We start from the raw sequence: 14,181 nt of genomic DNA, 5'->3' as shown, positions 1-14,181 counted from the left end.
TTGAAAAATCTGTAATAATTTACGTTTTATGAATATAAACTGATTATTGTGTGGCATAAATCTAACTGTTGAATGCAAATGACCAAAACTAAACAAGTATCTGTAATTTTCGGATAGAACTGAAAGAATCGCGTCGTCAATTTCGTATTTAAGTATCGTTACTGTTACATTAACCGAAACTGATGTTCTGCCGTAAAAATATACAACACAATACACTTTGACCACAAATGCATTAAATGTGTCACATGTACACATGACCATGTGCTTTGCTATTTATAGCGCTAACGTAATTAAGCTCCGCCCACTGTGATTGATGCAGACGCCAAACACGATCGATTCGATTTTTTATGATAAAACTACAGAAAATTTATTTACTTATATCTTGATATGGAGCCATTTTTTGTATCCATGGTTTGTTATTCAAGTTGATACGAAGTTTGACGGTCGATGGTGGTCTGGTTCCCGTATGGTTTTCAAAAAACCTCTCCCGACACTCGGTTGTGTTTACATTGTCAGTCATTGTTCGAAACTGAAACACCGCCACCTTGCGGGCTATTTATAGTCAGGGTGGGGCTTTAAATGTATAAATAAAAACATCACAATCTCCGACATCTTGCATCAACAATACATTACCGCTGCCATAACTAAACAATGTATATCTTACAAATGAAACCTAATGTTTATAACCTAATTCCTCATATTTACATAGCATGAAATTGCAATGCTTTGGATATTTACCCAGAGGCATTCTTAATGGTTTAATCCAGGACTTAACTATTCTCACAACACCATGTTCCTACATTCTCGTTCTTCCAAGTTCACCTAATACAGCAGCATTTGAAGACTTATATCTTATTTTCAAAGTATATTTACAATATTTAGTATGTATAATTTCAATGCTTCTTCTTTCTTCTGTACATCATATTCCCGCACCATATAGCAAAATGGGTAAAATTTTAAAAGCAAATATTTTATAATATGTATCAACATTTACGTCTGGCTATTTGAACATAATTCTTTTAACATGTACTAGAGATTTGTTGCCTGTTTAGCTTAAGTGTCACATGCCTAGGTAAATATATTTCTGCATGAAATTTCAAACACCAAAATATTTATAGTGACACCACTTCAATCTGTTCACCATCAATAAATCATTTATCATGTTGTGATAGAGGTCCTCCATTTTAAATACCATACCTCCCCATTTATAGCAGTATCTTGCTAAACTAGTTATTTTGATTTGCAGAATTATAATAGAATAGCTGAATAACAGATGAAGATATTTCGGCTTATCGAGATAAATCAGAACAATAGAGTAATCGACATAACAGGATAGTTCGACGTATCATAGCAATGCATAACAATGAGCGAGAGGCTGGAATCTTTAAATTTCAGAAAACAACCCTCATCTAAAAATTAACAAGTTGAACAAAACAAATACATGGATACCAAATCATTTTTCTGCAAGTGGGTAAGCCTGCATGTGTTTTAAAGCGGCTGTTTGGGTAAGGCTGTTGAAATGCGCTGTTTGTTTGGCGTGGGCTATCTGTCCCACTACAAATACGTACACACGGAAATGCTTGCCTTCCCGATGCAACAAATATCTGTATTCTCACCGCAAAAATGTCGTAAACATTCGAGGTGAAATAAAATATTCTGCATCGATCGGGCTCTGTTGAGTTTTTTTTGTGATTTTCAACTCAGCAATGACTTCTTTTTTTGATTTTTTAAATCGGAGTGAGTGAGTAAATGATATATTACGTATCAGTCAGTGATATTTCACATATGACGTCGGCCTGTAAATAATGGGGTATCGGTCAGGAAAAGTAATGGTTGATAGCATGACGATGGTACGATGACACATTTGGTGACGCATTGTAACCGCTCCATCCTCCTATTATGACGAGAGACTCGGGGGCAAAGGTGGCCCAGTCGTCTAAGGCGCTGCGATTCGCTGTGCAGAGTTGCGTCCCTTGGGCATGCCAGAAACCTATGATTGTGGGTTCGAATCCCGGTTCGCCCCGATTCTAGGTTTGTCAGCACCATACCCGTGCTCGTCGGTTTCACCGAAGTGGTAAACGTCTGAGACCTGCATCACTTCGGGCTTTCCTCCCACATTAAGCTGACACGCCGTGTTATAACTGGAATACTTTTAAAAGCGGGGTTAAACCCAACTCACTCACTCACTAGAGTCTCAGAGGCCTTATCTTCCTCAACATTAACAACACAAGCGGACATTTATCAGCTGCCCCTAAGGATTTTAGGGGCAGCTGATAAATGTCCGCTTGTGTTGTTAACGTTGGTAATGAGTGTTTGATATAAAAAAAAGTTTATAAATCTCTTCTAGAAAATATGTTATAATCTCTGAAGTAACTTTACAAAAGAAAAACAACCAACGTTCCTTTACATAATTTTATCCAAGGGTCCGAATTTCCATTTGGTTCATAATTCAAAACAAGTTATAGAAATCTGGTATTCAAGCAACAAATTTAATTAAAAGAAATTATTATAGAACAATATTTATTTTTGAGACAACGAAAAATGTTGCATGTGTTTAGACTGGGATATTTTAACATTAAAACAATATCCAAATCCGTGATCAATTAAAACAATGTTGAACGTCGTCGCAAACAGCCTCATTAACCTCAGTTGACCCCGTGGAATTAGTCCATACTCAGCATTATAGCGGAACCTGTGTCGAACTCTGTTTATTCACGCTGGGATTCAAATCAAATTTAATTGTTTTTCGTGTTACATTCCTTAACGGAAATTTGTTTGCGACCAATAACGTTGTATCACCCCTAACTCGTCCGTACGAACCCCGCATGCCGTTGTTTGTCTCTGTCGCGTTAGATATTGACAAGGGCTAGTCTATTTCACGGTGATATTAGCATGGGCGAGTCTATTACGTACAATAGGGATCGAGGTATCGCTAACTCATTTAAATCATCAATTACAAACTACAGTCGCCAATATAACTTTCAGAAACGTGTATATTAAGCATAAACATAATAAACATATATACAAAGAATATGAATAAAATTATCTTATTTCAAAATCAGGTCGCAAGAAACTGAAATCTGAACCTGACCCCCCTATTTATGAAAAACACTCGTCCAACTCCTGAGCGGTGTGTTATCCGTTCCAATCTCTCCTAAACTTGTAACCGTTCTGCTAATGCCCAAATCGTGAGCCGATTAGCTTACTAATCCAGCACTTGGCCAGAGAGTGAGATTTGGGGAGAAATGCTCACAGACTTTGGGACCATGTCCTCCCCAGCTTCAAGTTCGAAAATTTTAAGAAAGATTTCGATAGTGGCCAAACAACGACCCTTTCGAATTGTCATTTTAGGACAAAACGGCGTGGGAAAATCAGGTAAGAAATAAGCCTAATTTGAAGTTCATGTCGTTGGACATTTTGTTCCGTCAAACCACTCAGTATTGTCTCAGGGTCATGTATATCGTGTCCTTGTTAAGGTCACGAAGTTGTTACTCGCATAAAACTGTCTGAGTAAATGTCAATTTAAATGAAATATTATAAGATAGAAATGAACTTTGAAATAATTTATAATAACTACAACTTGAGGCGCGAGACATAATGTACAAATATTTTATTTGTTTACATATATTGAACGTTTTTTTCTTATTGTGTCGTTCTTTCGATATCTGTAAAACATGAAATATTTGTATTTTACATAACTGCAATTTGTTTCCTTTATTCAATCACTGAATCTGAAATCCATCATCATGCAAAATCACCTACACCAAAACACAGTAAACCAAAAAATAAAAAAAATAATTAAAGACAGTGACAATTTATTTCCAAAACTAAACTAACAATAATGACTTCATGTCCACATGGGACTATTTGGGACAAAATGATGTACAAACCGAAAAAAATGGTGTTAAAGTGCACTCCAACCTGTAAGCCATGCCAAGTCCCGGACAATATTCCTCAAATTACAAACAAACCTATTGAAGAAGTCTTATGGCTCATTAGCACGCCACCCGGCACCTACCGGTTCAGGTGAGTATAAAAGCAGGATACCAAGTTACAGGACATTATAAGCCAGTAGTAGGATCGCATTCTCTCATATACCAGTGAGGAAAAGGTTGACTGTGATTTTCAAGAGATTACGTGCACGAATATGTAATAGACTCACTGTACTATGCAATGTTACACTCGGATTATGTAGAACAGTGCCGCTCAAAGTTAAGTTCCTCTCATTGTGGTAAATTAAATGCTTATGGGTTGTTACGATGACTGTGTAACTATGGTTTGTGATGGATACTGAACATTAGGCTGTTGTTTTAGCTGTTTTGACTCCAGTCAGACCTAACGCACGCGTCCCACGGTTGCTTCCAGTTTGAATAAATGTATGAATACACTACCGGGCAAAAGAAAGTGTACACTCGAACTGATGATGACATTACTTGCGTTACTCTGCTCATTACTGTGTACTGTGAAATTGACACCCTCGTGTTCCTTGAGACATCATGACACTGGTTGTGAGATACTCATTGATATGATGCATGTAACCTGTGTGCCCCCCATCAAATACATCACCATCGAATAACCATTTCGTGTTGATTTTATTTTTGCCATCATCAAACATAGGTGTATGTTTTCTTTTGCCTTGCAGTTTATATGTTTTACTGGATGAGTTTCAGTTCTGTTCTCAATAAATCATTTCATATAACAAATAAGTATTTTGTGCATTTTTTTTCATTTATTGGCTCAGTTCAAAACGTCATAGTGAAGTATCTGATAAATATTTAGACGTTAGCGATAGCAACTTCCATATTGTTTCAATGCCCCATGACGAGTCCAGATGAGAACAGACTTCATCAACCTTATCGTAACGGGCGACTTAAGGGGTCGGGTGGTGAGGCTCGGTCACTTGGTTCAATAAATGTCGTCGTACCCAGCCAGCTCGAGACGTTGATCATAATAACAACCACTGGATTGTCTGGTCCAGACTCGATTATTTACAGAATGCGGCCATATAGCTGGAATATTGCTGAGTGCGGCGTTTAACAACGAACAAACAAACAAACAAACACAATATTTTTCACAACGACGTTGACGATTCCGGTTATTTCTTGCCCCTCCACCGGAAGGGATTCTGATCACGTACATATTAGCGTCTGTAATATTAACACTGACGATGTAATAACCTATGGGAGGGGGCTGGGGGCACATTTAGTAAATTACATGAAAAGAAATATGCCAAAAATAAATAGTTTGTGAAAAACACCCAAACAAAATATTTGTTGTATAAATCGTGAAAATGAATAGATTGCTCAGTAAATAATTTTTGTTGTTGGATACGGTTGGGAAAATAGAGATTATTCTCCACCCTTCCCCCTACAAGTCAAATGGATGTTCCCTAATTCAGTTATATTACGGCGCGTTTGTGTCTGTGTGTGTGTGGCTGCTTGTACTAGTCCGGACTAATGCCGATTTTATACTGCTAGCCCACTGAGATACCATGCCCTTTTTTAAAATGAATACCCGAATCAGACACAGTATACAGACTCCGAGCCGACCAGTCCTTGTTTTAGCCCCTTCATGCCGAGTGTCGGGCAGGGTAACAACAAGTACCACAGCACTCGAAAAATACTTCTAAATGGTTTTATTTTTCTAAAATATACTTAAAACTATTAGAAAGATTACAAATCGCACAATACACAGCTTTTGATGGGTATATCGAACATATTATTTTAAAGAAATCAATAACTCTTACATCATTTCACACATGTTTGGGGTCATGTGGTTGCACTTCTAACCCAGCCTTCATTGCACCAATGTATGTGTACACAAATTATTATTACAAACTGTTGCAGGAATGTTTGATGGTTAAATAGACATAATCAAATTTAACAACAGTTCTTTCAAGTTTCAATTACATAAAAACAACAACTCCTGTTTACTTGCCGCTCTTTATTTTGCCTTCGATTTCAGCTTTGACAGTTCGTTTTATGACGAGGCGATTTATCGGTGAATACGACCCCTATTTGGGTAAGTAGTAATCTCGTAATCTCAGCGTAGGCTTGAGTTAGCTGCAGTTAAACATCAATATAACATATCCCAGACTATATCTTCACTCCTTAGAGGAGCCACTTGTAGCCCAGTCTAAGGCGCCGCAATTCAAGGGCACGCAAGAAACATATCATTGTGGGTTCGAACCCGGGTTCGCCCCGATTATGTTTCAAGGTTTGTCAGCATCATACCCGTGCTCGTGGGTTTCACCAAAGGGGTAAACGTCTGAGACCTGCATCACTTTCCTTCCACAGTGAGATGACACGCCGTGATATAACTGGAATACTGTTAAAAGCGGCGTTAAACCCAACTCACTCACTCACTTATACTTTGATGCGAAAATATATTGACACATGCACAGTTTATGTTGATATATACACAATGAAATAAATGTAGCTTACGAAATAGTTCGGTTTCCGCTGGATAGTTTTGAGTCGCCCGTTATCATTTTGGAATAATTTTGTTTATAAACTGCCAGGCAAAATAAAGTATACACTTGAAACTTGGATTTGACCACACAGTTACAAACAATATCAGTCGCCGAAACTCGGCAAACCTAAGGTCCAAAACACCACTATGATACCCGTATCATATCAACATCAATAAATAACCATTTCTTGTGTGTTTCATTTTTAATAAATAATATCAACTTCTCTGAATTATGAAACGTTGTACCAAGTAACACCTGGACTTGTCAGGATGTCTTGACAATCAGAGTAACACCTGGGAATGTCATGATGTAATGGTATTCAGAGTAACACCTGAGAATGTCATGATGTAATGGTATTCAGAGTAACACCTGAGAATGTCATGATGTAATGGTATTCAGAGTAACACCTGGGAATGTCATGATGTAATGGTATTCAGAGTAACACCTGGGAATGTCATGATGTAATGGTATTCAGAGTAACACCTGGGAATGTCATGACGTAATGGTATTCAGAGTAACACCTGAGAATGTCATGATGTAATGGTATTCAGAGTAACACCTGGGAATGTCATGACGTAATGGTATTCAGAGTAACACCTGGGAATGTCATGATGTAATGGTATTCAAAATAACACCGGGGACTGTCTTGATGTACTGGTATTCAGTGACTGACCTGGGAGTATTTTGCTGTGATTGTATTCAGAGTAACATCTGGGATTGTCATGATGTAATGGTATTACGAATGACACTTAGGATTCTCATGATACCATGGTATTCAGAATAACACCCGGGATTGTCATGATGTAATGGTTTTTAGAATTTCACCTGGGATTGTCTTGATGTAATGATATTCAGAGTTACACCAAGGATTGTCATGATACCATGGTATTCCGAGTAACACCTTGGATTTTCATGATGAAATGGTATTCAGAATAACACATAGGATTGTCATGATACCATGGTATTCCGAGTTACACCTAGGATTGTCATGATACCATGGTATTCCGAGTAACACCTAGGATTGTCATGATACCATGGTATTCCGAGTAACACATAGGATTGTTATGATACCATGGTATTCCGAGTAACACATAGGATTGTCATGATACCATGGTATTCCGAGTATCACATAGGATTGTCATGATACCATGGTATTCCGAGTAACACATAGGATTGTCATGATACCATGGTATTCCGAGTAACACATAGGATTGTCATGATACCATGGTATTCCGAGTTACACCTAGGATTGTCATGATACCATGGTATTCCGAGTAACACATAGGATTGTTATGATACCATGGTATTCCGAGTTACACCTAGGATTGTCATGATACCATGGTATTCCGAGTAACACATAGGATTGTCATGATACCATGGTATTCCGAGTAACACATAGGATTGTCATGATACCATGGTATTCCGAGTAACACATAGGATTGTCATGATACCATGGTATTCCGAGTAACACATAGGATTGTCATGATACCATGGTATTCCGAGTAACACATAGGATTGTCATGATACCATGGTATTCCGAGTAACACATAGGATTGTTATGATACCATGGTATTCCGAGTAACACATAGGATTGTTATGATACCATGGTATTCCGAGTAACACATAGGATTGTCATGATACCATGGTATTCCGAGTAACACATAGGATTGTCATGATACCATGGTATTCCGAGTAACACATAGGATTGTCATGATACCATGGTATTCCAAGTAACACATAGGATTGTCATGATACCATGGTATTCCGAGTAACACATAGGATTGTTATGATACCATGGTATTCCGAGTAACACATAGGATTGTTATGATACCATGGTATTCCGAGTTACACCTAGGATTGTCATGATACCATGGTATTCCGAGTAACACATAGGATTGTCATGATACCATGGTATTCCGAGTTACACCTAGGATTGTCATGATACCATGGTATTCCAAGTAACACATAGGATTGTCATGATACCATGGTATTCCGAGTAACACATAGGATTGTCATGATACCATGGTATTCCGAGTAACACCTAGGATTGTCATGATACCATGGTATTCCGAGTAACACATAGGATTGTCATGATACCATGGTATCCCGAGTAACACATAGGATTGTCATGATACCATGGTATTCCGAGTAACACATAGGATTGTCATGATACCATGGTATCCCGAGTAACACATAGGATTGTCATGATACCATGGTATTCCGAGTAACACATAGGATTGTCATGATACCATGGTATTCCGAGTTACACCTAGGATTGTTATGATACCATGGTATTCCGAGTTACACCTAGGATTGTCATGATACCATGGTATTCCGAGTAACACCTAGGATTGTTATGATACCATGGTATTCCGAGTTACACCTAGGATTGTCATGATACCATGGTATTCCGAGTAACACCTAGGATTGTTATGATACCATGGTATTCCGAGTTACACCTAGGATTGTCATGATACCATGGTATTCCAAGTAACACCTAGGATTGTCATGATACCATGGTATTCCGAGTTACACCTAGGATTGTTATGATACCATGGTATTCCGAGTAACACCTAGGATTGTTATGATACCATGGTATTCCGAGTTACACCTAGGATTGTCATGATACCATGGTATTCCGAGTTACACCTAGGATTGTCATGATACCATGGTATTCCGAGTAACACCTAGGATTGTTATGATACCATGGTATTCCGAGTTACACCTAGGATTGTCATGATACCATGGTATTCCGAGTAACACCTAGGATTGTCATGATACCATGGTATTCCGAGTTACACCTAGGATTGTCATGATACCATGGTATTCCGAGTAACACCTAGGATTGTTATGATACCATGGTATTCCGAGTTACACCTAGGATTGTCATGATACCATGGTATTCCGAGTAACACATAGGATTGTCGTGATGGAATGGTATTCAGAATAACACCTAAGCATGTTCTGTCTTCCAGAGAAGGTCTACAGTTGCACCAGATATGTGGAGGGAGAGAGCATGAACTTTGAAATTCTGGACACCGCCGCTCAGGTATATGAAGTCAACTGTCGACACAACATATCGTATTTCCTCTATTAACAGCCACCCCCTGTAAACAGCAGGGGAAGGTGTCGGGTTTTGAAAAAGCCAGGTCAGCTACAGCTAATGAATCCTCCCCATAACATGTGCTGATTTCTTCCCACTACAATTGAATACCCAAACGTTGGGACACAGACGGGAAAGGAATAAGTATTCTGTCTATATCCATGGCCGGTCTCTAACATCGGCCAGGGTCCATTGAACAAAGCCACCTAAGTGCTACGACTATCTTAAATCTATGTTAGAGTATAAGAGTTACGATCAGCGTAGCGCTAAGGTCGCTTTGTGCAAGTGGGCCCAAGTCTAAACGTAAACTGAAGTTGACCGTCCTCTTAATAGAGGCAACAAGGGCATGTCCCAAATATAGTCTGGAAGGTAATTTAAGGTATCGACGTTTACTACAATATCTGAAAAACTATCGGACCTACTCCAGTCAAAGTTGGTATGAGATTATTAAACAGTCATACATAACTGGATATTACATTTAAAGACAATCGGTGCATGAATAAGAAATCTGTCTATTTAGCTATCACTATGTTTCATCAACAACCAGACCTGTTCGTCACGGGGCCATATGACACAGTTGAACCAATCAACTCAACTCGAAAGTGTGCACGGGATATCACGCACGTTGAGACGCCCAACGCTAACACCGTATTCGTGCGTGCGTGATTCCCGTGCACCCTTTCGAGTTGAGTTGATTGGTTCAACTGTGTCATATGGCCCTGTGACACAGGGGTAGCATTATGCAGATGGCTGTTTCAATGAATGCTCGTTCCACCCGTGACGAACAGGTCTGGTTGTTGATGAAATATAGTGATAGCTAAATAGACAGATTTTTTATTCATGCACCGATTGTCTTTAAATGTAATATCCAGTTATGTATGACTGTTTAATAATCTCACACTAACTTTGACTGGAGTAGGTCCGGTAGTTTTTCAGATGTTGTAGTAAACGTCGGTACCTTAAATTACCTTCCAGACTATAGCTGGAAATGTGTCTTGTAAGATGGCTAACACTATATGCACCTTATACCACAGAGTTTCGGTTAAACCATTATTCATCTCAGACACCATATAGTCGTCATAATGACGAAACTGAGGTGAAAAAGGTTAATAAGGACAGTTTACCATGAATAGAAAGTCCAGTAATCATATTACGTAACATATATGTACTTTTGCGTTTAAGCCTTTCTTTCTTGTGAAACACGTTTTGAGATAAACAAGTTACTCGATAGGATTAACCGTATAACCTCCTCATAGTACATACACATACTACTCAAAAGAGTTAAGAACACCCGATTTGTTCATACTACTAGGGATAATCTGTCATGCCATGAGGGTGTTCTTTAACTTCATTGAGTAGTATATATATTCTTCCATTCCTGTGTCACGCACTAACGACACAGCACTTAAGTGTTCAATTCAGGTTAGCATGTCAAGCGAGATGTTTGCTCCACTCAACCTGTGGCAAATTCAAAGAACTTGGTAGTTGTTGACAACAGTTCAAACATCGGCCCCTCGATCGCATAAATATTGCCCCAACCAATGAAATAACAACATGATAAGCAACACGCGCTGAGCACGTGTATGATTGACAGCGCAAACGCCATGAAATAACCTTGAATGTTAAATGGACACACGTCCCAACCCGGGACGGCGACATTTCTCAAGCATGTGACAAGTTGACATGCACAACATCTTTTTTTTCAAAGTTTAGAAATTGACAGGTGGGAGATCCATAACAAACATGAGCGGCGTCAGAGAGATAAAAAGCTCCGTACAGGGTGTTAAGGGAGTGAGAAGTTGTAATCGTGTCCTAGGGGTGATCAAACCCTCGAGGGGTTTGTGAAAGCAAGGTTGTGTTTAACCAGAGAAGCAGAAAATAATCTAAGCCTTATATAGTAGATTAGCACACCTGTTTGGGGATTATTCGGCCGCGAAGACCGTCTCACTTGACAAAAACAACATTTTCTTACAGGTTGGGTTCACTTCACCATAGTTTGGCGGCCTGTTACCATGTTAGCTTGTTGTGTGAAGAGGCCGGTTCAGATTAGCGTGGTTTTTATATAGAAGTGATTGAGAATTCTCTATAACAGTAAATATAAGTACAGTAAACTACGGTTATAACGAACTCGCTTATAACGAACTGACGGATATAACGAACTGACTTTTTGGTCCCCACTACTTGCTGTAGTCATGCTGTATATGTACTTATAACCAACTACGGTTATAACGAACTAAAATTAGTAGTCCCTTTGAGTTCGTTATAACCGTAGTTTACTGTAGCATGTCCAATCTATTACTTAAGCTAGTTGATTAATTTCAAACATTTCTGTCTCTTGATTATAATTTAATTACTATTATACCGCCTCGTCTACTACTGCTACAGCTACTGCTACTCCTAATGCTACTCCTACTGCTACTGCTTCTCCTAATGCCACTGCTACTGCTACTGTTATCAGTCCTACATCCATGGGGACACTGTTTTCCCCAATAGGATATGGTAACAGAATCCGTTGAAAGTGCGTTTGCATCCTAGATTCGTCTCAGTTAATATCCGTGGTCTTTTACCCATATAGCTATTCCTCTACAACGTGTGCAGGTTCCCTTTAAATCCTACAAATGTCCCCGACATCGCTATTGACCTACACTCCTGATCAAATAGGTATAAAACCCAACTCTTATGACAATAACCACTACGGATTAACCACTATCAGTATCTACACCTCTGGAAAAACACAAACCAAATAGAATAGCCTCGACCTTTATTTTCCATTAACAGTTCAATGGAAATTATCAGTGTCCAAAAGATATGTTGTTTTTTATAATATTTATAGATTATGGATAAACCATATATTGATTCGAATTCCTTGTTGATAGGTCGTCAGTACCCAATGCTCGTCGACGGAGCTGACGACGATGATTCTCCTGTGGTTACAATGCTTAATCTCTCAGTGTACAGTCATACAACATGACGTGAATTGTTTGTCCTGCTATGGAGAAAGGTGATAGTGATCCAACCTCGACATGCCTCAGGCTGCAGTGATACAGCTATAATAAAAAATTGTGTCGGAAAACAACATTCTCATCACCCTATCAACGACGAGCCAAACAATTGGCTTCATAAAATGCATTTTTTTTCAACACTTGGTTAAAGGATACAACTCTAAAAATCCGGAATATTGAAAGACAAATAAAGTTTAAAGCACTTTTTTATTACTGCTCAGCTGTACTAACGAAAATAATAAATCACGAGTTCTTTCAATGTCCGACCCAGACAATGATCCACGGTCAATTACCCATAAATCTTCCCTCAAAACCTGATATGAAGCTATCACTGATACTATCTATAGCTTCATCGGTATTCCCTACAGTGTGTGTTTTTTTATGTAAATATAAAAGTATATTTTTTATATTTTTTACTTGCCAAATGAAAATAGAATTTGATATATTTTTATACAAACAAAATTAAACAGTCTGATATTATTTTTTAATTCGTGCAAAGGGTTTGAAATACATACAACTAATACCAAATGGCCTTAACTCTATGCTGTACAACTTCAATAGCGTTCCTTTTACTTCACAGGACGAGAACAGTCGCACGGAGGACAACATCCGCTGGGCGGACGCATACATTCTGCTGTATTCTATCGCAGATAGATGCAGCTTCAACGAGTGCTCACGTCTCCGTTTTCTCATCAACTCGTACGCGAAACGCCATCACCGGAAGTCAACAAGCCTGCCATTCCCGGAAGTCACGTGTTCAAGCGCGCCTGTGATATTAATAGGCAACCAAGCAGATCGCTGCCACGATAGAATGATCTCAACGGAAGAAGGGAGGGCAAGAGCTGCTGAGCTCGGATGTGCGAGATTTTACGAGATTTCCGTGCGAGAGAGTGTTGACTGTGTTCAAAAGATTTTTGAGGACTTATACACACATCAAAGGAAGACAAAGAAATTTCGATCGTTGTTTTCGCAAAGTACATCCAACATATCGCGTTCTTCTTCCCTCTCCTCTGATGACGACATCAACGAAAATGGCTCCTCCAAAGACACATTTTCGAAAAGACGTGGTGCCTTACAAACAATAAGTTGAATTGTAACATGAAGGTATCATTTACAAACGAGTTTGTAAAACATACCCATTATATCCGAATAGCGTGTACATAAATGGTTAAGTTTGTACATGCATCATTCGTCAAGGTGTTTAAGTTGAAAGCACATTTTCCTTAACAAGTATGAACAATTCACTCGGTTGAAATAAGCTTCTACCATAACTAAGCGGGCAACTGTGCATCTGAGTGAGTTGTGTTTTACGCCGTTTTAACAGTATTCCAGTTATATCACGGCGTGTCGGCTTCATGTGAACGGAAAACCCTTAAGTGATGCATGTCTCCGACGTTTACCACTTTGGTGAAACCGACGAGCACGGGCATTGTGTTGACAAAGCTTGAAACATAATCGGTGCGAAACCGGGATTCGAATCCACAATCATAGGTTTTTGGCTTGCCGAAGGGACGCAACTCTGCACAGCGAATTGCGGCGCCTTAGACGACTGGGCAACCCGTGCCCCCTGTCATAACGGCTTACGGTTTACTTTGTTATAGACT

At 39.0% G+C, this 14,181-nt stretch overlaps 1 protein-coding gene across 1 annotated transcript; it reads left to right on the top strand.

Annotated features, from left to right (window-relative positions):
• The first annotated feature begins 3,245 nt into the window (after positions 1–3,245).
• On the top strand, positions 3,246–13,667 carry LOC139475896 (ras-related and estrogen-regulated growth inhibitor-like). The gene is made up of 4 exons (XM_071259113.1): positions 3,246–3,375; positions 5,965–6,021; positions 9,448–9,521; positions 13,158–13,667. The coding sequence occupies exons 1-4, from the start codon at positions 3,246–3,248 to the stop codon at positions 13,665–13,667; spliced, it is 771 nt and encodes a 256-aa protein (XP_071115214.1).
• The last annotated feature ends 514 nt before the right edge of the window (positions 13,668–14,181 follow it).

This window comes from Haliotis cracherodii, unplaced genomic scaffold (genome assembly GCF_022045235.1).
Source record: "Haliotis cracherodii isolate W230 unplaced genomic scaffold, xgHalCrac1.p SCAF_3, whole genome shotgun sequence".
Classification (NCBI taxonomy): domain Eukaryota; kingdom Metazoa; phylum Mollusca; class Gastropoda; order Lepetellida; family Haliotidae; genus Haliotis; species Haliotis cracherodii.
Note: the sequence above shows the minus strand (reverse complement) of the source record. Positions and strands in the feature narration are given on the sequence as shown.